The sequence below is a fragment of the Triticum urartu genome, chromosome 3A, assembly GCF_056163025.1.
Source record: "Triticum urartu cultivar PI428250 chromosome 3A, HENAU_Tu73, whole genome shotgun sequence".
Classification (NCBI taxonomy): Eukaryota; Viridiplantae; Streptophyta; class Magnoliopsida; order Poales; family Poaceae; genus Triticum; species Triticum urartu.
Genome location: NC_141875.1, coordinates 569997761 through 570022970, shown reverse-complemented (window position 1 = coordinate 570022970; position 25210 = coordinate 569997761). Strand labels below are relative to the sequence as shown.

The 25210-nt window shown below is 42.6% G+C and overlaps 2 protein-coding genes across 5 annotated transcripts; one reads left to right on the top strand and one right to left on the bottom strand.

Moving 5' to 3' along the window:
- Window positions 1-7845: 7845 nt before the first annotated feature.
- Window positions 7846-20788, top strand: LOC125545137 (putative LRR receptor-like serine/threonine-protein kinase At1g06840). Of its 4 annotated transcripts, none has more exons than XM_087513387.1 (20): window positions 7846-8168; window positions 9920-10024; window positions 10408-10555; window positions 11164-11235; window positions 11545-11616; window positions 12964-13107; window positions 13200-13271; window positions 13381-13452; window positions 13733-13807; window positions 14591-14659; window positions 15086-15154; window positions 15221-15292; window positions 15887-15955; window positions 16227-16717; window positions 17489-17641; window positions 18368-18654; window positions 18926-18977; window positions 19306-19556; window positions 19717-19851; window positions 20149-20788. In XM_087513387.1, the coding sequence occupies exons 2-20, from the start codon at window positions 9922-9924 to the stop codon at window positions 20512-20514; spliced, it is 2772 nt and encodes a 923-aa protein (XP_087369513.1). In that variant the 5' UTR covers window positions 7846-8168; window positions 9920-9921; the 3' UTR covers window positions 20515-20788. The 4 variants fall into 4 exon arrangements, with proteins under 4 accessions (XP_087369513.1, XP_048564972.1, XP_048564971.1 ...); XM_048709015.2 differs by having other exon boundaries at window positions 9907-10024; XM_048709014.2 differs by lacking the exon at window positions 7846-8168 and having other exon boundaries at window positions 8224-10024.
- Window positions 20789-20866: 78 nt separating this feature from the next.
- On the bottom strand, window positions 20867-24958 carry LOC125545138 (WUSCHEL-related homeobox 8). The gene is made up of 3 exons (XM_048709016.1): window positions 23691-24958; window positions 21228-21758; window positions 20867-21140 (listed from the first exon to the last, which is right to left on the bottom strand). The coding sequence occupies exons 1-3, from the start codon at window positions 23899-23901 to the stop codon at window positions 21085-21087; spliced, it is 798 nt and encodes a 265-aa protein (XP_048564973.1). The 5' UTR covers window positions 23902-24958; the 3' UTR covers window positions 20867-21084.
- Between the last annotated feature and the right edge of the window lie 252 nt (window positions 24959-25210).

Sequence of the window (25210 nt, the reverse complement as noted above, 5' to 3'; positions counted from 1 at the left end):
CTGGAGATAGAACTGCACATAAGGTATTGCAATCTGGTTTTTATTGGCCTACTCTCTTCAAAGATGACCGTAAGTTTGTCTTATCATGTGATGAATGTCAAAGAAGTGGTAATATTAGTAGACGTCAAGAAATGCCTATGAACTATTCACTCGTTATTGAACCATTTGATGTTTGGGGCTTTGACTATATGGGACCTTTTCCTTCCTCTAATGAATATACACATATTTTAGTTGCTGTTGATTAAGTTACTAAGTGGGTAGAAGCTATTCCAACTAGTAGTGCTGATCATAACACTTCTATTAAAATGCTTAAAGAAGTTATTTTTCCAAGATTTGGAGTCCCTAGATATTTAATGACTGATGGTGGTTCACATTTTATTCATGGTTCTTTCCATAAAATGCTTGCTAAATATGATGTTAATCATAGAATTGCATCTCCTTATCACCCTTAGTCTAGTGGTCAAGTAGAATTGAGTAATAGAGAACTCAAATTAATTTTGCAAAAGACTGTTAATAGATCTAGAAAGAATTGGTCCAAGAAACTTGATGGTGCATTATGGTCCTATAGAACTGCATATAAAAATCCTATGGGTATGTCTCCGTATAAAATGGTTTATGGAAAAGCATGTCACTTACCTCTCGAACTAGAACATAAGGCTTATTGGGCTATTAAAGAGCTTAACTATGATTTTAAAATTGCCGGTGAGAAGAGGTTATTTGATATTAGCTCACTCGATGAATGGAAAACCCAAGCCTATGAAAATGCCAAGTTGTTTAAAGAAAAGGTTAAAAGATGGCATGACAAAAGAATACAAAAGCATGAGTTTAATGTAGGTGATTATGTATTGCTATACAACTCTCATTTAAGATTTTTTGCAGGAAAAATTCTCTCTAAATGGGTAGGTCCTTACGTTATCGAGGAGGTCTATCGTTCCGATTCCATAAAAATCAACAACTTTGAAGGCACAAATCCGAAGGTGGTGAAGGTCAAAGAATTAAACATTATATCTTAGGTAATCCCATAAATGTTGAAACCAATGTTATTGAAACCGTAACCCCGGAGGAATACATAAGGGACACTTTCCGGAACGTTTCAGACTCCGAAAAGGAATAGGTATGTGGTACGGTTAGTAAACCGACTCCAAAACAGTTTTTAAGGCAATATTTCTCTGTTTTGGAATATTTTAAAAAAGAAAAATAAGAAGCAGTCCGGGAAGGACACGAGGGCTCCACAAGGGTGGAGGGCGCGCCCCCCTACCTCGTGGGCACGTCGTGTGCTCTCCGGACTCCGTTTTCTTACATGTTACGTATTTTGGTCGGTAAAAATTCATTATATAATCTCCCGGAGGTTTTGACTCCCGTATCACGCAAAAATCTCATGTCTTTGTTTCGAGCTGTTTTCTGATAGATCCAGGTCATCATGTCGTCTTCAAGTGCCCCCAAGGACCAGTTCTTCGAGAAGGTCATCAACCCCTACCTCGCGGAGGTGCTACAACACCCTCAAACCATTGAGATGCGTGAGGGGTTGTTGCACATCCGCGATGTTGAGGGACCAAGGAAGACCGGAAGCACGGAGGCAAGGCTCGAGGCATTGGATCAAGAAGTTTTCAAGGGTCAGGAGATGGTGGAGCATGGACTCGATTCCAATCACATTACGATCACGGAGTTCACCAACAACCACAAGCTAGACGTCAAGGACATTGGGGAGGCCATCTTCAAGCTTCATGAGAAAAACGAGCACCTCCAAGCCTAGATCTATGACCTGCAAAATCAAAACTGTGAGTATGAATATAGATTCAAGAGGATGAGTTTGGCTGCAGATTTGAGGTTTCAGGAGACTCGATCATCCTTCTATGATGGTGAGCCTATGCCTTGGAAGAAGGACGACAAGCCTACGCCATCAACAAAACCATCACCTTCTCCACCAACAAAGAAGAATTGAGTATCTGGTATGGGCACTCCTCTTGGCAACTGCCAAGCTTGGGGGAGTGCCCCGGTATCGTATCACCATCACTTTTATCTTTACCGTTTTTCTTAGTTCGATCCTTTTGGTAATATCTTGATCTAGTAGAATAAAAGCTTTTAGTATGATCTAGTTGTGAGTTTTTCTTTATGATCCTTCTATGTAATCGAGTCCATGAGCTATATATAATAAAGATTAGTGTTGAGTCAAGGGCTTGATTATTTTGACATGATCCTAAGTGAATAAAAGAAAAGAGAAAGAATAAAAGGAAACAAAGAGATCATAAGGATCTTATGGAGAGTAATGAGCTCACTTAGAAAAAGTATGATGAATAAAAGTTGTTGAGAGTTGACAAACATAGTTTTGGTCATCGTTGCAATTAATAGGAAGTAATAAAGAAAGAGAGGTCTTCACATATAGATATACTATCTTGGACATCTTTTGTGATTGTGAGCACTCATTAAAATATGAAATGCTAAAGAGTTGACGTTGGACAAGGAAGACAACGTAATGGGTTATGTTTTCTTACATCTGAGATAAATTATATTGTCAGGGATCATCCAACATGGTTGAGCTTGCCTTTCCCCCTCATGCTAGCCAAATTCATCGCACCAAGTAGAGATACTACTTGTGCTTCCAAATACCCTTAAGCCAGTTTTGCCATGAGAGTCCACCATACCTACCTATGGATTGAGTAAGATCCTCCAAGTAAGTTGTCATCGGTGCAAAGCAATAAAAATTGCTCTTTAAATATGTATGACTTATTAGTGTGGGAGAAAATAAACTTTATACGATCGTGTGATATGGAAGAAATAAAAGCGACAGACTGCATAATAAAGCTCCATATCACAAGTGGCAATATAAAGTGACGTTCTTTCGCATTAAGATTTTGTGCATCCAACCATAAAAGCGCATGACAACCTCTGCTTCCCTCTGCGAAGGGCCTATCTTTTACTTTTATCTCCTACCTTGCATAAGAGTCATGGTGATCTTCACCCTTCCTTTTTACATTTTATCTTTTGGCAAGCACAACATGTTGGAAAGATCCTGGTATATATGGCTAATTGGATGTAAGTTTTCACGAACTATTATTGTTGACATTACCCTTGAGGTAAAACGTTGGGAGGCAAAACTATAAGCCCCTATCTTTCTCTGTGTCCGATTAAAATTCCATACCCATAAGTATTGCGTGAGTGTCAGTAATTGTGAAAGACTATATGATAGTTGAGTATGTGGACTTGCTGAAAATCTCTTATATATTGACTCTTTCCTATGTGATGATAAATTGCAATTGCTCCAATGACTGAGATTGCAGTTTGTTAGTTTTCAATGAAGTTTACGATTCATACTTGAAATTGTGATTGAATTATTACTCTAACATAAGAAATCATATGACAAGAACTATATAAGTTGTTGTTCTAAGAATGATCATGATGCCCTCATGTCCGTATTTTATTTTTATCGACACCTCTATCTCTAAACATGTGGACATATTTTTCGATTTCAGCTTTCGCTTGAGGACAAGCGAGGTATAAACTTGGGGGAGTTGATACGTACATTTTGCATCATGCTTTTATATCAATATTTATTGCATTATGGGATGTTATTACACATTATGTCACAATACTTATGCTTATTCTCTCTTATTTTACAAGGTTTACATAAAGAGGGAGAATGCCGGCAGCTGGGATTCTGGGCTGGAAAAGGAGAAAATATTAGAGACCTATTCTGCACAACTCCAAAAGTCCTGAAACTTCACGGAAGTCAATTTCAGAATATATATATAATAAATATTGAGCGCAAGAAGTTCACCAGGGGGGCACACCCTGCCCACGAGGGTGGGGGCGCGCCCTACCCCCTGGGCGCGCCCCTACCTCGTGGGCCCCCTGGTGGCCCTCTGATGACCATCTTCTACTATATGAAGTCTTTCGATGGAAAAAAATCACAAGCCATCTTCTCGGACGAAACTGCGCTGCCATGAGGCAGAACCTTGGCGGAACCAATCTAGGGCTCTAGCAGAGCTGTTCTGCCGGGGAAACTTTCCTCCGGGAGGAGGAAATCATCGCCATCGTCATCACCAACGCTGCTCATTGGGAGAGGGCAATCTCCATCAACATCTTCACCAGCACCATCTCCCCTCAAAACCCTAGTTCATCTCTTGTATCCAATTCTTGTCTCCAAGTCCGGGATTGGTACCTGTGGGTTGCTAGTAGTGTTAATTACTCCTTGTAGTTGATGCTAGTTGGTTTAATTGGTGGAAGATCATATGTTCAGATCCTATATGCATATTAATACCCCTCTGATTATGAACATGAATATGCTTTGTGAGTATTTACGTTTGTTCCTGAGGACATGGGAGAAGTCTTGCTACTAGTAGTCATGTGAATTTGGTATGCGTTCGATATTTTGATGAGATCTATGTTGTCTCTCCTCTAGTGGTGTTATGTGAACGTCGACTACATAACACTTCACCATTATTTGGGCCTAGAGGAAGGTATTGGGAAGTAATAAGTAGATGATGGGTTGCTAGAGTGACAGAAGCTTAAACCCTAGTTTATGTGTTGCTTCGTAAGGGGCTGATTTGGATCCATATGTTTCATGCTATGGTTAGGTTTACCTTAATACTTTTGTTGTAGTTGCGGATGCTTGGAATAGAGGTTAATCATAAGTGGGATACTTGTCCAAGTAAGGACAGTACCCAAGCACCAGTCCACCCACATACCAAATTATCAAAGTACCGAACGCGAATCATATGAACGTGATGAAAACTAGCTTGACGATATTCCCATGTGTCCTCGGGAGCGCTTTTCTCTATATAAGAGTTTGTCCAGGCTTGTCCTTTGCTACAAAAAGGATTGGGCAACCTTGCTGCACTTTATTTACTTCTGTTACTTGTTGCTCGTTACAAATTATCCTATCACAAAACTATCTGTTACCACTTATTTCAGTACTTGCAGAGAATACCTTGCTGGAAACCGCTTATCATTTCCTTCTGCTCCTCGTTGGATTCGACACTCTTACTTATCGAAAGGACTATGATAGATCCCCTATACTTGTGGGTCATTATGCGCCTCCCCACTTGCCTGGTAAACTCACTTATTCCCCAAGCGCAGTGATTGATGGTGCGGTTGGGTTACCCACACCCGTATTGATGAGAATCCCGTGATAGGGGGACACGATCTCTGCTTCAACAAGACGTGCGAAGAAAACCGCCTCGCAATATGTGCAGTAGCTGGTTGAGAAAAACGGTTCGAATAATGACTGGGCCATGGCGTGATGTCACATTATGAAAAGTTGTCAGCAGATTAGATTTGTGGAAATATCATACTCTCTACGGTGGTATGTGGAATTTGTTTTGTGGAGCCGGACACGATCCTTGTGTTCAAAATCTTCTATGGAGTATTCGGAGAAGGAACCCGCCTTGCAATGCCGAAAACAATCTTCGCGCCGGAGTCATCGTCATTGAAGCCTAGTTCAGGGGCTACTGAGGGAGTCCTGGATTAGGGGGTCCTCGGACAGCCGGACTATATCCTTCGACCGGACTGTTGGACTATGAAGATACAAGATTGAAGACTTCGTCCCGTGTCCGGGTGGGACTCTCCTTTGCGTGGAAGGCAAGCTTGGTAATTCAGATATGTAGATCTCCTCCCTTGTAACCGACTCTGTGTAACCCTAGCCCCCTTCGGTGTCTATATAAACTGGAGGGTTTAGTCCGTAGGACAACAACAATCATAATCATAGGCTAGCTTCTAGGGTTTAGCCTCTACGATCTCGTGGTAGATCAACTCTTGTAATACTCATATCATCAAGATCAATCAAGAAGGAAGTAGGGTATTACCTCCATCGAGAGGGCCCGAACCTGGGTAAACATTGTGTCCCCCGCCTCCTGTTACCATCCGCCTTCGACGCACAGTTCGGGACCCCCTACCCGAGATCCGTCGGTTTTGACACCGACACCTGGCGTCTGGTCCTGGAGTCCAAGAAGGACTCTTGCCTTGCATGCCAAACCAACTTTGAGGAGGCTCTTTCTCCAAGAAACGACCCCAGGGCTCAACATATAAATAGAGGGGCAGGGCTAGCACCCGGAACACATCAAGATTCACCAAGCCGTGTGCCGGCAACCCCGCCCCCTCTAGTTTATCCTCCGTCATAGTTTCCGTTGTGCTCGGCGAAGCCCTGCGGAGATTGTTCTTCACCACCATTGTCACCACGCCGTCGTGCTGCCGGAACTCATCTACTACTTCGCCCCTCTTGCTGGATTAAGAAGACGTGGACATCATAGAGTTGAACGTGTGCTGAGCGTGGAGGTGTCGTGCATTCGGTACTTGATCAGGACGGATCGTGAAGGTGTACGACTACATCAACCGCATTGTTAAACGCTTCCGCTCTCGCACAGTGGGGCTGCATGCCCAGTAAAGACTCGCACATCACGACAAAGCAAGGAACGTGAAGCATGACATTGGGAGATATGTGATGGAGTTCAATATCGTAATAGAATGAAGGCCGCGGAGAAAATCATGAAGAGTTAGATCCAGCCCTCGTGGAACAAACGGCATCGACAGCACCCGCTTGTGTGAGTCTGGCTCTAGAGTTGCGCCTGGCGGCGCTCCGCCCTCCTGTACCGGCGCCCACCAGAACACGTCCTCTCGATGCAGGATGAGGCCGAGTTCAGTAAGCTTCTCCAGCACAGCCTCTGTTATGAATGAAGGCATCCAATGTCCCTTGATGGCGTTCACGGTTGCCTCGACTTGACGGGTCGCTCCCCTTTGAATGGCCGTTTCGCCTCACCCGACGGCAGGGGCGGAGCTACATGTAATACTGGGGGTGCCGCTGCCTCCCCAGCCATAGCTTAATTACTGAAGGGAATCTTTTGTGAAGGCTTAAATTTAGTAGAGTGCATTCATTTGCCCCCCCCCCAAAGTTGCATATTTTCTCTTTGGCCCCCCTGAGATCCTTCGCTAGCTTCGCCATTGCTCGGCGGTGTTACCGTAGGCGTTTGCGGTTGGTCTTCATTTGATGCCGTGCGCCATCACTGACTGTGGTAATTTGGTGGCTCTGAGTGGGAAGAGAAAGTAGATTGCACGCTAAAACTTTGCCTAGCAGCAATGACGAAGGGAGCGAAAGGGGCAAGATGACGAAACGGTGAAAGGACCTGTCGGCTGTCACTTCAGTTTATGTTCCCATAATTCATGCCACATGCCGATAGCTCCTTTTAGTCTGTTCAAGAGACACATGTCCTCAATGAGAAATGAGTCATAATGATGATGGTTTGGCGCCTCACGTGACTGTTGTGTCGTCTCATTGCATTAAATGTGGCAGACGATTTGACGTGGCTTACCTAGGGCCCATGCTACTCCGTATTTGTGTCTTACCGGACCAAACTCTATGGGACCGGCACGCCTCTCCGGTCATCGGTTCGAGCTAGGGCCTACTTTCGTCAGGCGCGACTTCCTGGATAACCTGACCAAAGAGGTCAATCTGTGTCTTGCGAGCCGGCTTGCAATACGTTTTGTTTGGGTGGACTCAAACGGCACACTCGACTCAAATGCACATACTGGGCGCGGGCCGAGCAATGCTGCCAACAGCCTACCGTCGATAGCATCAAAGCGAGGCGAATGACCCGGGATCGGGATGAACGCGCGATTAAGATCAACAGCCGAGAAGACTTGGATCATGTTACATATGGTCACAAAATAAAATGTGTTCGATATAGTTTACCTAATTTTTCGGTTATATTTGCCTTTTGTGTCAAGGGCAACGCATCATCAAATAAACTAGTGATTACTACTAGTAAACAGTACTTTCTCCGTTCCAAAATAAGTGACTCAACTTTATAGTTAGTGCAAAATCGACTCACTTAATTTGAACGGAGGAGTACTAGTCAAGGCTTCCCCCACCCCCCACACCTGTTCATCGAAGCTCCACTCGCCAGGTGCCGCGGACGCCGCAATCGCGAAGGGGCAGACTGGAAAGCGCCGGTTGCAACAGTAGCTTACAAAGGCGGACTCCTCCATTATCCTAGCGCCAGTAGTCGCCGTCGCCCGTCGGTGAGGAGGCGTCCGCATCCACATTTGCTCGCCTGCGCCGGAATTCTCGAGTTGTCTCGGGCCAGGTATCCGCCTGCTGCTGCTCCTCTCCACTCTATATCGACCGAGCTTGTGTTGAATCCAATCAATTCAATTGATGCTTGGGAGGAGGGCTTGAGGTCAGTTTCTTCAGTTGGCTCTTCTCTTTCCCTATTCAATTCTTTCTTCGCCAAGGTTACTCCAATTAACCTTGCACATACGCATCGGCCTTAGCACGTATGCTCAAGTCTCGATTGCTGATTAGCATGGTTTTGCCGTCACTGTTAATTTGCTTATTATCATCAGCTGTGGAGTTTGACAGTAAGTAATATGTGAGTTGACTTTTTTTATCTAGTGAGGTAATTCCATTTTTCGCCCCAAGTTTTGTATTTGAGGCATGTTGAGAAATTCCACGACCTTTTACGTTACATCAGATTAATTTAGACTGTTTATTTCCTTAGTTCAACGGCCCATATGAGCCAATACTACACTAGATTTTCGGTAATATATTAAGTAATTAAGGGCGTTTTGGGTAGTCCACATGTATCCATCCCACAGGCACCTTCCCCTGAAATCGAAATCTCACGCGGTAATTATCCATCCCACACTCGTTCATTTGCCATCGCCATTGCCAGCGCACCGTTGCCATCGCTCGTCGCGTCCTAGCTAGCCGTCGGCAGCGGCGAGTTGTCATGCCTTTCGTGTTACCCTCGAACCTACATGATTTAGAGTGGGTCACCTGACGAAGACGACGAAGGCGCCCCGGCCGCATGCCCTCTTCATCGCCTCGCCTTGCTGGCCGTCTTCGTCCGCGGCTAGATTGCCCGGTTTTTGGTTTTCTGGTCGAGCCTCCGGGATCTGGAACTGGTCGCTGACATAGAGATGACAGACTTCGCTTGGACTGCATGGCCCCGGCCTTGTCCAGCCCGTCCCATGAATAATCATGCAGACATACATCTTTCGGATGCAGAGGCCAGGTAACCCTCCTTTTCAAAAAAGAAATGAATGACCATGCAGACACTAGAAAGACACTAGAATACGAGGCCATACCATGGTAAGTATTCAACTCCATCGAACTCTCTTATTGACATCACGCCATGTCCATTCTTTTCCAAAAAAGAAGCTAGCTAATTAAGTAAATTCCTGCCGCCGCCGGCGACATGCAAGCAGCGTAGGCTCTGACTTTTGGCAGCGTTGGGATGACAGTGCGCTGGGAGGAGTGCAAGCGGTGTTGGGATGGAGGACTTTCTAAGGGTGCCAGCCTACACGCAGCGTCTGGATATCCGAGAACATGGGGGCGGCGACCTGCAGGATGATTATTTTGCCAGCGATGGATGGCCGGCGTTGGGGACGGAGGGCTGCAGTGGCGCTCGGCTGCAATCAGTCTAATTAATTAGACGAAACATAATTACCAATATGTCCTTAAGCCATAATCTGACGGTCTCATGCTGACCATTAGATTAACTAAATACTACCATTATGTTGAGTAGTAGTATATGGTGTACCGTAAAATTTCCCACTACGAAACTGCTGCCAGTTTTTACCCCTTCTCGGATCACTCGCTGCTTATGTGGCGCGCAACGTACTAGATGACAGTGCAGTTTGAGGTGGTTGTTTTGTCCGCCGTAGCGTTAAAGCACCGTTGGTTTGAGAAAGGTTCCCTTGCCGTACAATCGTACATCTTTCTTCTATCAGTGTATCGAGACACAAGCTTTGCTTTCTCAAAAACAAAAACAAAAAATAGATGGCAGGAAAATAGGCACTTCCATTTAGGAGGCAGCAATCGTTTGAATGGCCCTAAGCACTTGTTTGTTGTTTCGATGCTTGTTTATGATGTCAGATTCTTAGCAATTGACACTGATACCAGGTTGCTGCTAGTTCTCTTGTACAGACATGGCCAGGTCCGGAGGGTTCACGTATGCAGCAATCCTCCTGCTTGTTCTGAACATTTTCCAGGTGGATGTTGTAAGGGGACAAAGCACTCACCCTATTGAAGGTAACCTCTAGTTCCTAGTTGGAAATTGCTCTTCCCAGGAAAGAATTACAGGTGGTCTGCCAACTAGCTGCCCTTTGGATCCTGATTGTTCTCGATCGGCATATTGCACTGGATCATGTTTTCTTATTGCAAGCTCTGCTTGTGCAGATTTAGTCAGATTTATTTGTTCGTATGCCTGGACGTCTTGAAGCATCTTGTGAAGAGTTCACATATGTACTGTTGTTAATATTCATGGACTAATCAAAGTAGTCTCGCATTAACACACATGATATTCTATTAGTTAGTAGCTTAGTGGGTATAAGCATAACTAGATGGTGGTTATTCTTGACATCATACATTAATGTTATCCCGCTGAAGATTAAAATTGTCTCTATTACATGCAGCAAATGCTCTCAGTGCTATTAAAGCCAGGTTAATTGACCCTACGAATAACCTTAATAAATGGAACAGAGGAGATCCATGCACATCAAACTGGACAGGAGTCACCTGTCACAAGATACCCAGTGATACATATCTTCATGTAACAAAGCTGTATGATTGACACACCATTCTTATTTATATCGCACCTTCCTTTTCCCATCATGTTAATGGCTAGCTACGGTGTATTTATTTTCTGTGTAACAGTGAACCTTCTGCTGAAGTAATTAATCTTTCAAGTCGCAGCAAACTGCTGCTCATAAATAATTGCAACAACCATAAAAGCCTAAAAGGAGCTCCCAAATTAAATTATAACTGAAATAGCTAGAGTTCTTCCACGTCTCCTGCGTCTCCAATTTTCTTTGAAGGGTCCATGGCTTTCATATAAATTTCTCCACTATTTTCTTGACCAAAGGCTATTACAGTCAAACTTTATTACTGAAACCTTAGAAAGTCACTAGATCCCCCCACCCACCTGCCAATATTCAGCATTGTTTTTAGCATTATATGCACTGTACTACTCTTGTTTGCTATTTCAGACTAAGTTCGCGATTCCTGGTCAAAATAATGGTCATTGGCTGATGCTTTTGTTCCTTACTCTGCTTTGTGTCTTCAAATCTGCTTGTTATTCAATTAGCTACCAATTATGTATAATGCATAATATATTGATGGGATATTTGTGTCCTGTTCTGCTTAATAATGCATGGTTTTCCCCCACGTAGGGAGTTGTTCAAGATGAACCTCTCTGGAACTTTGGCACCAGAGGTTGGTCTTCTGTCTCAGCTGAGAAAATTGTAAGTATTAACAGTTAAAGTTGTTATCTAAATTCAGTGCTTTCAAGTGTTTTTTCAATATTGCCTGGAAAAAAGTATTTTTGTATCAATATTGCACATCATGGCACTTCATGTTTTCGATGTAAATTGGATTTTGAGCAAGCCCCGGATTTTCTGACAAAATAAGTTTATGGAGATGACATAACCAGGTAGAAAAATAATAGATCTTGTCCCATTTGAGTTGTTTCTTTCAGAACCGGTGCTTTTCAGGTTGTGCCATTAGGTACCAGACATATGTGAGCTAACTGCTTTATTTTTTTGTTTTGGAAGGAATTTTATGTGGAACAATTTGACTGGTAACATCCCGAAAGAGATAGGCAATATCACAACACTAAATCTTATGTAAGTTCCTATTATCTAAGCTAACTTTTGTACTCCCTTGTCAGTGTGGACATAAACTCATTGTACTGTTTGCCTTGCGGCCACAGAAGTTTAAGCACTGAACCCTGCAAGTTGAAAATGGCAGAACATATGTATCATCATTTTGTTTGCCAAAAAAAGAGGCCCATGTATCTGATTCACTATTTGGAGTTAGCATTTGTGTTTTGGTCTCATCTTTTTAATGTTAGACAACACAGTGGTTCAATTCTATTTTCAATTTTTACCTAAAAGCTGCAGTGAATGGGCTTCAAAAAACTTTTTTTGAAACAACGCAGACACTCACAACATGCACACGCACTCACCCCGATGAACATACACACGCACACCCTGCCCCTATGAGCACCTCCGAGAGCGTGAGCCGACAGATCTTGAGATTGATGAAATTGTCGCAAACACCTCGTAGTCGACGGGCACGTCATGCCACTAAAACAGTAACCTGGAAAGCTTGAAATAAATCCAGGAAATATGCGAGCACTTATGCCAGATCTAGGACATGAACACAGGTGAGTTGTTTCCACCACGAGGAACCTAACCATTTAAGCTATTCTTAATTCGCAAAACATGGCCTTGGATGTACAAAACTGTCAAATGTATTGAATTCATGCTCCAGCCAGTTACTCCAAAAGTCTGAACTAATGGAGAGAGGCGCGCAATATATTTCACACTCCCCCTCACGTCTAGGCCATATTAGTCCTTAGACGTGGGATCGATGTATGCCGTGAAATCCTTTTTTTAATACTGCATTGGCAGGGTCTTAAACTCAAGACCTCTTGGCTCGGATACCATATTGAATTCATGCTCCAGCTAGTTACTCCAAAAGTCCGAACTGATGAAGAGAGACAGGCAATATATTTCGACAAAATGCATATTTTTATTTTCTCTCAAATATAAATGTACATAACTTCCTAGTCAGTTTTGTATATATCTGATTTTTACCTCATCTTAATTAGTGTAGCACATCTTTGAATTTGTCATCTTGTGGCAATACTTGGTGTGGGGTTCTCCTTGCCTCGTGTCAATATTTGTTGTGTGGGGTTACTTTTCTTATCCTTCTACAACCCCTTTTGTCTAGACATAACTATGTGTCACTGTCTAGTACTCCCTCCGCCCAGAATTACTTATTGGAGAAATGAATGTATCTAGACATATTTTAGTTCTAGATACATCTATTTTTATCCATTTCTGTGACAAGTAATTCCAGGCGGAGGGAGTATTTCCCTTCAATTTTACATGAAGATGAGTACAGCATCTCTAGATACAAGTAAGCATTAATGATAATTTTCATTGTCACTACCTCATTTTTTGTAGGGCTTTGAATGGTAATCAACTATCTGGTTCCCTACCAGATGAGATTGGCTATCTCAAGAAGTTAAACAGATTACAAGTCGACCAAAATCAAATATCTGGACCCATACCAACGTCGTTTGCTAATTTAGAAAGCATGAAGCATCTGTAAGTTTCAGGATCATAATCTTCTCGCCTTCATTCCTATGTTGCCTCTTATTTAAGTATCATTATAATCTTGACTCTTTTTTTACCTTTAGTCACATGAACAACAATTCATTAAGTGGGCAAATTCCATCTGAGTTGTCCAGATTGTCTAAGCTCCTTCATCTGTATGTGGACCTCTACTTTAATTCCGAGTTCCGATCTTTTCTTTCTCTCCTTCATCTGCAGAATGGGTTGTGTTTAAAATTGTTTCATGTTTTTAACTGTGTTGTGCAGGCTTGTGGATACCAATAATTTATCTGGACCTCTTCCTCGAAACTTAGCAGGGATGCTTAGTTTGAAAATATTGTGAGCACATTTTATATACCCAGTGAGACTTCTTTGAATATATCTGATGCTGGTTGTGTGATTATACTTTTGTTTTGATCGTCTGAGAATATTAAGTAATGCTACAAATTTCAGGAGTATACATATGATATACCTTAAATCTAATTTGGTTTTTCATTTCTTGTGTTACTAAACAATAGCAAATAGTTTTTACTCAGAATGTTTCTCTCATTTAAGATTAATTTGATACTGCCATCAGCTAACAACCCTCATTTCTTATATCTGTATATTATACTTCTAGTCAGGCTGATAATAATAACTTCAGTGGAAGTTCCATACCCGCTGCATACAATAACATACGGACACTTTTAAAGCTGTGAGTACAACGCCTTTCCTCCTTATCGTACTTCCTTTACTTTTAGTACTCCCTCTGTAAACAAATATAAGACCAATAGAATCCAAATTAGCGCCTCTGGAAGTCTTGAAAAACTCTAAAAGCGAAGTCGACAACACTGACATAACTTGCATCTGCTCCTCATAAAACTTCAACTCCAAATCTTATATACACATGGTCAGACAAAGAGATAAAATCATGCTGAGGATACTGGATAATGCCACATTAAATATTTTGCTGCGTATCTACTATTCGTAGCAGGATTTGTGGTTTTCGTTTCTTGATGTGGATTTTTTTCTAGTTTTTTATGACTTGTAGACATGCTAATTTTGTTAGCATCATTTAGTTAACAAGTTGTTTTAGTTACAAGCATTGTGCAATGCTATGGCAAACAGATGCCAAGTCCTGATAAAAGGGAATAAAAGACAGGCAACATGTGGTGGAATGCACTCCGCCAATGCTCCCAGTCTCCACCATGAAGTCTGAAGCCACTGCCTGCATATGGTTCTTCCTCTAGGAGACCCTCTCACATAGCAGCCAGATCAGGATGCAGACAGTTCACATCTCTAGAAACCTCTATAATTCTAAAATTTCAAGTTAAATAGGTTATTTTGTTTCCCTCGAGGGCAGTTTGGATGAAGGGAATTTCTTGTGTGTTTGTTGATATTTAGTTCAAACAAAAAGTAGATCTTCGGTATTTTTTATCATACTTCTATTCAAATCAAGATATATGTTCAAGTTCATAATCCTTTTTCATGTCACCAGGAGTCTCAGGAATTGCAGTTTGCAAGGAGTTATTCCTGATCTAAGTGGCATACCTGAACTTGGCTATTTGTAAGTCCAGATCAAAACAAATGTTACACTTCCTTTTCATTCTTACTATTTTTGGCATCTTACTATCAGAGATTATCCTTTGTTTGTTACTCCATCTGTCCCATAATATAAGACAGTTTTTGACATTACATTGGTGTCTAAAAACGTCTTACATTATGGGACAGAGGGAGTAGTTCATAGCTTTGCCTAGAATATGTTTCTAGGTAAGTACCTTTCAGTGAGAAAATCACCCATCCTACTATATAGTTTGCCATTTTTTATTTAATTCTTTGGCTTTATTTTCTTTTTTTATTGTTGTTGTACTTTCACGTCATCGTAACGCCTTCTTCTAATATACAAAGACGCGCACTTAGGTGCGAGTCCGAGAAAAAAGATGTCGACGAGATTATTCTACATCTCTTCGCTAATTTTGGCATGCACTTTCAGAGATCTTAGCTGGAACCAACTGAGAGGATCTATAGCAGTTGATAGACTCGCTTCAAATATCACCACGATGTATGTTGCTCTTTGTAAAATTTTATACTTTTTACAATAACCAGACTAACTTACAGTTTTTGACAGTATTTTATCGCATAACTTTCTTAATGGAACTATTCCGGCAAACTTCTCTGGGCTGCCTAATCTTCAGTTATTGTAAGTAACGTTTAACTTAGAGCACTGCTCCAATCCTCAATAATTGTGCTTTTCTGTAGTTCTAGCTAACCTTTCACGCCATTGAACATTAATGTTTTCCCTATTGAACTATAGATTGCCATGTTCTCTCTGCAGAACAACTAGCAAGTGAAAAAATAGGTTCGTGAAAACTGATACTCCCTCTGTTCACTTTTATAAGACCTTGAAGACATTTCAGACAATGTACAAAATAGCCCATTTGGAGTTGTCTGAAATGACTTACAAAAGTGAACGGAGGGAGTAGTAGTGTGTCCGTGTTTTATGGGTTTGTGGAGGTTTTTCCTTAGCTTGTGATCAAAACCTTTTGTCGCTTCCTTGTAAATTAACTTGCTTTTCTACTTAATAAAAAGATGAGCAATACTTTAGCACATTCTCTAAACATACTTACTTTATAGGTATAAGTATGTCGGACAGCACTAGTTTGCTACTTATTTTGTTAAAGATATATGAAGATGCCATTTTACAGGTCGTTTGAAGCGAACTGTCTCAACGGTGTTGTTCCATCTGCAATCTGTTTGTGATATGCATGCGTAATGTATTTTTTTAATAATGCAGGAACTTTGAAAGCAACTCCCTTGACACAATTCCAGCTGCATTTGAGCCTCCAAAAGCTGTCATTGTACTGTATGTTTTTTGTCATGGAAAATTTCCTTGTCAGTTTGCACTTCCTGCACAAGCATGCACATAGCTCAGGTTCAGCTGTATAATTTGTTGGGAATATGAATACAGGTTCATCTGTATCATTTCTTGGGAATATAAAAAAATAATTTCTATTACTACTGCATACAAAATATCTAATAATACGGACAAATAAAATATTGATCACAAGAGCTTTATAAATAAAATCATTCTCTTTCTGATATAACACATAATAGTTGCCATCATTATTCTGCAGGATTTCTGGAAACCCCGTATGTGACAATCCAGCTCGAGCAAAGGGACTTTGTCAACCCAAATCTGTAAATGAAGCACCGTCTGGACAGGGACCACAAGTTAATATAGATTGTGCTTCTTGCCCGACGGATAAAAATTATGAATACAATCCATTATCCCCTATACCTTGCATTTGTCTTGTGCCTCTCGAAGTTGGATTTCGGCTGAAGAGTCCGGGGATCTCAGACTTCCACTCCTACAAAAAAGCCTTTGAGATGGACTCAACCTCTCTATTGGACCTGAGTCTTTACCAGCTATATATTGAGCGGTACACATGGGAGGCTGGTCCAAGGCTGAATTTGCATTTGAAGTTATTCCCAAATAACACTAATTTATTCACTATGTCGGAAGTTATGCGGCTCAGGCAATTACTTGCTGGATGGGAAATTACTCTATCAGACATTTTTGGTCCATATGATCTTCTCAATTTCACGCTTGGTTCCTATGCAGATGGTATGTAGAATTTACTTTGCACCAAAGGATGTCATTCATACTTCTACCATATTCTGCCCCCATTTCTTTTAATATAAAAAATATACCATAGGGGATTCCCCTATTGTTTCTCCGTAAAAAAAATAGTTCTACCATATTCAACAAATAGTTGAGTGTGTGATCCTTGTGTATATTTATTTTGCCAAGACAGGCGACGAAATATCAGCAGAGCTTCTGTGGTTGTTTTATATGTTGGTAGAATTAGAAACTCATGAATTCTTAATTTGATTCTCCTAGCATATGGAATATTTGCTATTATAGTTCATATGAGTGTGTAGTCTTATATGTTAAAATATGATTAATTATTGCACACAATCGAATTTTTTTTGGTTATTTCTTTGTCTTCTTCCATCCTCTACGCCATGATATTTAGTGTGAATTTTTATAAGGTATTTTTCATAACATCACAATTTGAAAGTGGACCTACCCTTGTTCATATCCCTAGAATTTCTCAAAGACGGGTCCTCCACGAGGGGCTCAGGCATGTAAGGGAGATTGGGGCTTTACGATCCATACCCTAATATATGTTTCCTAGGGTTAATGGAAACCCAAACTCTCCTGAGAAATGGGAGGAACCCACCACAGAAATGAAAATTGCCAAGATTATAATATATTTTTCTTAGTCTAATATTCACCGCTGCATGTTTCATACTGATACTTTAATACTCCATCCAGTTTTATGATCCACTTGCTTATTGTTTTGCCACCGTTTTTTATTTTCTTTTGTTGCAGAATTTCCAACACTGGTATCATCAGGTTTAAAAAAGGGTGCACTAGCTGGGATTTTGGCAGGAACAATTATTGCTGCTATTGCAGTTTCTGTGGTTTCCACATTTTTTATAATGAGAAGACGCTCAAAACATCGAACAGTTTCGAGGCCATCATGTAAGTCACCATATTTGTTTCAACAAACATAGTTTTCCATCTGCTGCACATAAAACCTTGTTGTCTAACAATTAGAAATGCATTGCTGCTTTATCTGGTAACTAGTTGTTGAAATATATGGTCCGCCTCTCCATCAGTTCAGACTTTTAGAGCAACTGGCTGGAGCATGAATTCAATGTGGTATCCGAGTCAAGAGGTCTTGAGTTCAAGACCCTGCCAACGCAACAACAAAACAACAACAAAGCCTTTAGTCCCAAACAAGTTGGGTTAGGCTAGAGATGAAACCCATCTCGCGACCACCTCATGGTTCTGGCACATGGATAGGCCAACACAGTATTAAAAAAAGATCATGTGGCCTACACTGATCCCACGTCTAAGGACTAAAAAAGCCGACGTGATGGGGGGGTGTTGAAATATATTGCCCGCCTCTCTCCATCAGATCAGGCTTTGGAGTAACTGGCTAGAGCATGAATTCAATACTAGTGACATATATAAGCAGTGTACTTTTAGTAGGAAGCTACTCTTTCAGTCTTTCTGTAATACTAGTAATTGGATTTAAACTGTGAATTTATCATATCAGTTCTTACTTGGCCTCATCCTAATACACGAGATCGGAGTTTTAGAGAGACAACATCTGATTTGTTTCAACTCTATAGCAACTAAACTTTAGAATTGAGTAGACACCAAATTCAATCTACAACATCTGAAGAGGTGATAATTTTCCAGTACTATTGAGGTTTTCTGTCAAGGTTGATGTTGTGAGATCCTTCACGTTTGAAGAAATGGCTACAGCAACAAATAATTTCGATGATTCAGCTGAAATTGGTGAGGGAGGTTATGGAAAAGTCTATAAAGGAAATCTAGCTGATGGAGCAACCGTTGCAATCAAACGAGCACATGAACATTCTCTGCAAGGTTCAAATGAATTTTGCACAGAAATAGAATTGCTGTCAAGATTGCATCATCGTAATTTGGTATCTCTGATTGGATATTGTGATGAAGAAGTCGAACAGGTGTGTCTCAATTTTTGAATCATTTTACATATTTTATACTATAGTATTGAAATCCCCCCGCAACCCCATACACATTATGTTACAAAAATATATTGGTAATGTTATACTCCCTGTTGTACTAAATCAACGACAATTAATATGGATCGAAGAGAGTACTAAACATGCTTATGATTAGGGTTTTCCAGTTACCTCAGGTTTGCAAATCTATAATATATGGAAGAGTATCTGCAGACTACAGTAATTTTTGCTCATAGATAATTATATTTTGCAGATGCTGGTGTATGAATTCATGCCAAATGGCACTCTACGTGATCATCTTTCTGGTGAGTAAGCGGGAAGTTGCACATTTTCAAGTTTTCTTACTCCTTCCGATTCAAATTAATTGTCGCAGCTCTAGTACAACTTTAGCACAAGTTACAATTAATTTGGGTCGGAGGGAGTAACTTATTTTCTCCCCATATAGCCATCTTTGTGTATGTTGAAGTCGATCATGATCCCAGCCCGTCTCCCAGAATTTTAATTCTTGTGTTTAGCAGTGATGTGTGTTGGTATATTATGTTCTTTTGTTTGATCATCGATAAAATCAAAGTGTGTAATTCTTGAACTTGTGTTGGATGTCAAGCACCTAATCTCATTTAACACTTTCCGCAGCAACTTGTAAAAGACCTCTTAACTTTGTTCAGCGGTTGCATATTGCGTTGGGCGCTGCAAAGGGAATCCTCTATCTACACACCGAGGCAGATCCTCCTATATTTCACCGTGATGTTAAGACCACCAACATTCTACTGGACTCCAAGTTCGTAGCGAAAGTGGCCGACTTTGGTCTTTCAAAGCTTGCTCTGATCCCGGATGTTGAAGGAACATTGCCAGAACATATCTCCACTGTTGTTAAGGGCACTCCAGTAAGTCTTATTACACTTAACAATGTAGCAAGATCTGCACCCACTATGATCTAATTACTGATGTTCCATGCAATACAATAGGAAATAGCCGAGCCTACTACTTATTCAACTTTTACTGTGCTAGTTGGGCTCATCTTATCCATCATGTTTCTTTTGGCAGGGCTATCTTGATCCAGAATACTTCCTAACTAATAAATTGACAGAAAAAAGTGATGTTTATAGCTTTGGTGTTGTGCTGCTTGAACTATTGACCGGGATGAAGCCAATCCAGTTCGGTAAAAACATCGTTAGAGAGGTACGGAGGTTCCCACCCTGATCCGTATCTAAATTTACAGCTCAATCAACTGTTTGCAGGTCACAAACAGGGTAGATAGTACTCCCTCCGTACACTAATATAAGAGCGTTTAGATCAGTGATCTAAACGCTCTTATATTAGTTTACAGAGGGAGTATAGTGATCTAACTGCTCTTATATTTGTGTACAGAGGGAGTACTAAATCTTTGCTTTCGAGTCTTTTTTGACAGTTCAGTAAGAGTGTTATTAATTCAGTAGAACTTTACTGCTGAACTATTTAACCTGATCCTCAATGTAGGTAAAGGCGGCTTACCAATCAGGAGACGTTTCCGGAATCATCGACAGCCGAATGTCGTGGTGCCCTCGAGAATTCGCCACGAGGTTCCTCTCACTGGCCCTGAAGTGCTGCCAGGACGAGAGCGACGCGAGGCCTTACATGGCCAACATCGTCAGGGAACTCGACGACATCCGTAGCGCTCTGCCTGAAGGAGAAGATCTCCTGTCTGTGACCTCCATGGAGACGGGCTCCTTGGCCACCCTAACTCAATCTACATCGAACTCCTTCATAACGACCACCAGAGAGCATTTCGACTCGTCCCATGCCTCCGGCAGCGGGCTTATGGACAACAGCGTCCCTTCCAGGATGTCGGTGACTCCTCGTTAGTGCTGTCGCGCTCTTTGCATTGTAAATGGGTGTGGAGGACAGTTCCTGCCGGGCGATTTCTTCTTATGTACATGTTGAAATGGGTGTGTTGTTGTTGATGATGTGTGTGTGTGTTTGATGATCAGGGGTTTGACTATCATGGGAGGTGTATTTGGCAGACACTGTTGGCGAGTGCAAAATGATGAATGCTAACTGGAGTAATTCTTTTCAGCTAAGGTTATATTGGCTGGAAACTCAATTGATTTTTCGGAGGCCTGGCTAACCATATTGGTTACATTTACACTGTAACATTGAGGCTGACAAAAATGAACACCCAAAACAGCTTACCTTGTAAAACTGCAAACCCAGAGTCTGCATACCAACACTTGAAAGTTAATATATAGGCTAAGGGCAAATACTGTATATATCAGCTTCTCAAACTATTTCCACGAGAAAATCAAACCAATTCCACTCGAGCTAAACTACTCTCAGGAGGAGGTCGACAAGACCGCGATAACCAACGCATACTGCTTTTTACACTAAGGCAAACTTCTCAGACCCCAACTCCTGTCGGCTAAACAACATCTCGTGTCACCCAGACATGTCGAAGCTTTCGCCCGTCCGGTACTGGAAGAACTGGTCGATTCCTGCAAAAAAATCAACATCATATCAGATTCAGTAGGCCTCCATAGAGCTATACTGTCTACTGAAGAAATGGTGTTTCCTGAACATACTTGGATTCGACATAACGTTCTCGTAGAAGGACATCTGGCCCAGACCGCCCGACGGTCTCGGGCCATTGTCATTGCTGGACCCATACATCGGACCGCGGACCTGCTCACGCTCTGCTGCGTCAAAGTGACGGTGCATCTCCGAGATCCTCTCGGGGTTGTGAGCTCTCACAGCCATGCCCTGCTGCTGTGACCCGTCTGATCTAGGCTTCTTGTCGGTCGGGGAATCCTCGTCTCCCTCGGCCTCCGATTCGGTGTTACTTGGTAGAGAAGAGGCTGCCTGCTTCCGCTTCGAGCGTGCACGTCTGTTCTGGAACCAGTTGTAGACATTGGTCTCTGAAATCTGTCCGTGCTGCGAGAGCTCGGCTGTGATATCCTTTATCTTTTGCTTGCTTGGTGTTCCATTTCCTTGGTCAAAAATGCTCTCGAGGATCTGCAGCTGCATCTGGGTCGGTGTCCATCGCTGCCTCGCTGTGATCTTGTGGCCTCCGTGAACCATTAGAGGATCACAGTACAGATTACCAAGCCTCATACCTGAAAACAGAAGTGAAATCTCAGTTTTGACTACAGAAAAAACTAACTGTTGTTGGGAAACTAACTGTTCTATCGACAACACCAGTAGAATAGACCAAACCAAAAAATTGAGAATGGGCAGACCCGCACACTGTGTTTCAGGAGCATATCTAAAATAACTCTTGTCACAGGTCTCTGTTTTCAGAGTTTACCATAAAGCACAATCTTTTAGTGGTACTAGATGAATTATTAAAAAAAACTAGGATGGTAGAAAAAATATTGCAAGGCTGTCAGGAAGTTCACAGATGTTGCTAACTGGAAAGAAGAAAAACATGCTTAAGTTTTGAAGGAATCTAGTTAGTTGACTTGAGAATAAAGTATCAACTAATGTTTCACTGCGATATGGACAAGTGTGCAAATCGTATGTGAGTGATAAAATTATTGGAGTGGCAGAATAAGAATTAGTGTTGGGCCCAGTAGAAAGATAATAAGTAACATGCTATCAGATTCCTGCATGTCAAGCTTACATTCTATAGAATGGCAGAAGATCGCGGAACAAAATGGTGGAGCACATGGGAACATGGCACAAATCATAAATGGCCACATGACAATCTTGGGTCCCTATTTCATTTATTTTGCAGCGTTTAAGGTCCTCTCTGGATCTTAATGTAATGTTCCCACAGTGCCACTGACAAAACTTAACACATACTGCCCACGCCCCATGGTGACTGATCATACAGTTTTGTACAGTGTGGCATAAACCACAAGGTCATAGCCATGAATATAACCTAGAGCAAATAAATTCTTCCAGTGCATGGAGTGAGCCCAGCCTGTTGTTAACTTCATAACAAGTCATCAAATTGATGATCTGGCACTTTCTTGTACTATTTACACAAATAACTGAAGAATTTATACTTTCACAGGGAGCATGGAAATAACAAATGCAAAGAGTATGGTTTCGCAACAAGCTGTGCGGTAAATTCTTCAGTTATTTAGGCAAGAAAAAGCTGGCAAAGCCAGTTAGTAAGACCTCAGAAAACAGAATTAATTACAAATACAATGCAGTGCTGTAGTTGTAAGAGGGGCAAAGAAGCTAAGAGCCCTGCCCTCTCGACGGCTAGTCTTAGTTGGCAGCTGTGTTCTTTGCCCTTTTCGTTCTTCTTTCTTGCAGTTATGTATTTATAGTAGGGTTTTTCGTAGTTGAGCTTTTGCTCTTGTTGGTCTGCGCCACCAAATGGAGTGTTGCTTGCAAGTTACAATTTAGGTTAGTAAGGGAATGCTTTCAATGGCCTGACAACACAATCTCTCAAATGTCTTGTTACACTAATCAAGAGGATGTCTGTAGCTATCTTCAGGAGTGATGAGTATGCTAAGCAAATAAGACACATTAACAGTACCCTGCATAATTAATGATAGAAAACGACACACCATGAACCACATCTTACTACCGGTCGGTCCCTTGCATTAGCGTCACAGTCATCAACCGATCTACTTATAACAACAACAAAATAATCTCAAAGGATGATGCATAGCCGCAACTAAGCACCTACTTAGCATGGACAAAGTGAAATGGTACTGTCATGTGTCACCACCAGTCAAAAACAACTGACTGAACAATGATATGAACATTAACAAGAACAGCAATGGAATGTGTGGGACTTGCTCATGCATGAACTGACAAACGGCTAAAAGCAGTATTCTCACCGAGAAAATTGGTGAAATGGATAAAAAGATCCTAATCATACTACTCATTCCATCAGCACATAACAAAGTATGGTACTTCTACAGATCCGACAAAGCCCACAACATCTGAATTTTATTCAGAAAGAAACAAGGCTGCGCCCTTAAAAGAAAAGAACAGCACTTGAGAGAGAGAGAGACTTTTACTCGCTTTATTTACGCAGAAAGAAAAGAGTAGATGGAGCCGTCAAGCATGTGCGTGCAGTTGGGTACCTGCAATGGAGTCCTGGTGCGCGGTGAGGGCGCGGTGCATCTCGACGAGCTGCTCGCAGATGGTGGCGTAGATGGAGATCTGCTTCCGGAGCACCTCCATCTGCTCGTCCGTCATCACCTTGACGTACCCCAGCGCCTCGCCCCTCTCCTCCGCCGGCTCGCCGGCCGCCGCCGCCGCCGCCGCCGCGGCGGAGGCCTTGTCCCACTCCATGGTCAGCCCGCTCACTCGCAAAAAAAGGAGGCACACAGGCTGGCTCTGGGGAGGAAAGAGGCAGGAAGGATGGGATTTCTGGAAAGAAAGAAAAGGACGGGATCCTGGTGCCGTGGAAACGGAAGGAAATCCGCTCGGCCGATCCCGAATCCCGACTGCGGCGGGGCGGTGGAGGCTCGCGAAAGGAAAGAGCAAGATGGATACGGCGCCTTTCCCAGTTTTCCTCCAGCCGTCTGGGGTATGTGCGTACGTGATTGTTGGGAACGAAGTGTGCTGCCGGAGGAGAACTTGGGCGGAGGCGCGGGTGGGGCTCGGGGACGGGCCGGAGGTGCTGGCGGAGGCAGCTCTGGGGCCGGCGCGGGTGGAGCTCGGGGGGCGGGGCGTGGGGCGCAGGATTGTGGGTGGGCGCGGGCCGGAGTTTGGGCTCGGGGTGGAGCCGCCGGAAGGAAACAGGTCTGCCTACTGCGAGGGAATGGAGAAAGAAGAAGAGGTGTCTGCGACAGAGGAGCCGAAGAAGAAGAAGAAGAAGGGGCAGAAGAAAAAGCCGACAGCTCGTGCCAAGGCTTGCAGCTTTGGATTGGGAAAAGCTGGACAGAGAAACCAGGCAGGGAACTATACTCTAGTAGTACTACTCTGGCTCTCTCTCTCTCCCTGGCTATTTTGTCTTGGAGGTAGTGGCACTGGCTCAGGCTCAGCACTCACTCGCCTCCTCGCAGTGCTGCCGCTGGCTTCAAGAACGCCATGGCCATCCCATGCACGGCCGAGAGAATTAATTTGATTTAATTGCTACTGGTGTTTCTTCAGCTTAATTTGCTCTGCCGGTTCTTGCCTGGTCAAGGCAAGATGTAGGTGGGGAGATAAAAGACGGTTTCCATTTCAAATGAGGTGTGTGTGTCAGTGGATAGGGGAAGGGGGGAGGAGGAGTAGAAGGGAAGCGTGGAGAGGAGTGCGTGAAGGGAGGGGAAGGAAGAATGATGATGGCGTGGGCATGTGGATGTGTGGGGGGACGAACGAAAAAGCTCACGACCAAGACGACTCCACTCCACTCCACTCGCCGGCCGCTGTTGCTTGTCTCGCTCGCCTCCATTATTTATACTCGTACATACGTGTTCGTATATTTACTGGTACCGATTATTCTTGTAGTGTAGCGCCGGACGAAACGCGCCCGTTAGGCCGAATGGGCTTGCGCATTTCCGCGTCGAGTTAAAACGCATCATATTCCGATCGGTGTGTTCGTCAACGCCGGCGGAGAATATTAGCCGCGTGCGTGCATGGCCACGTACGTGGTGCAGTCGAGTTAAAACGCATC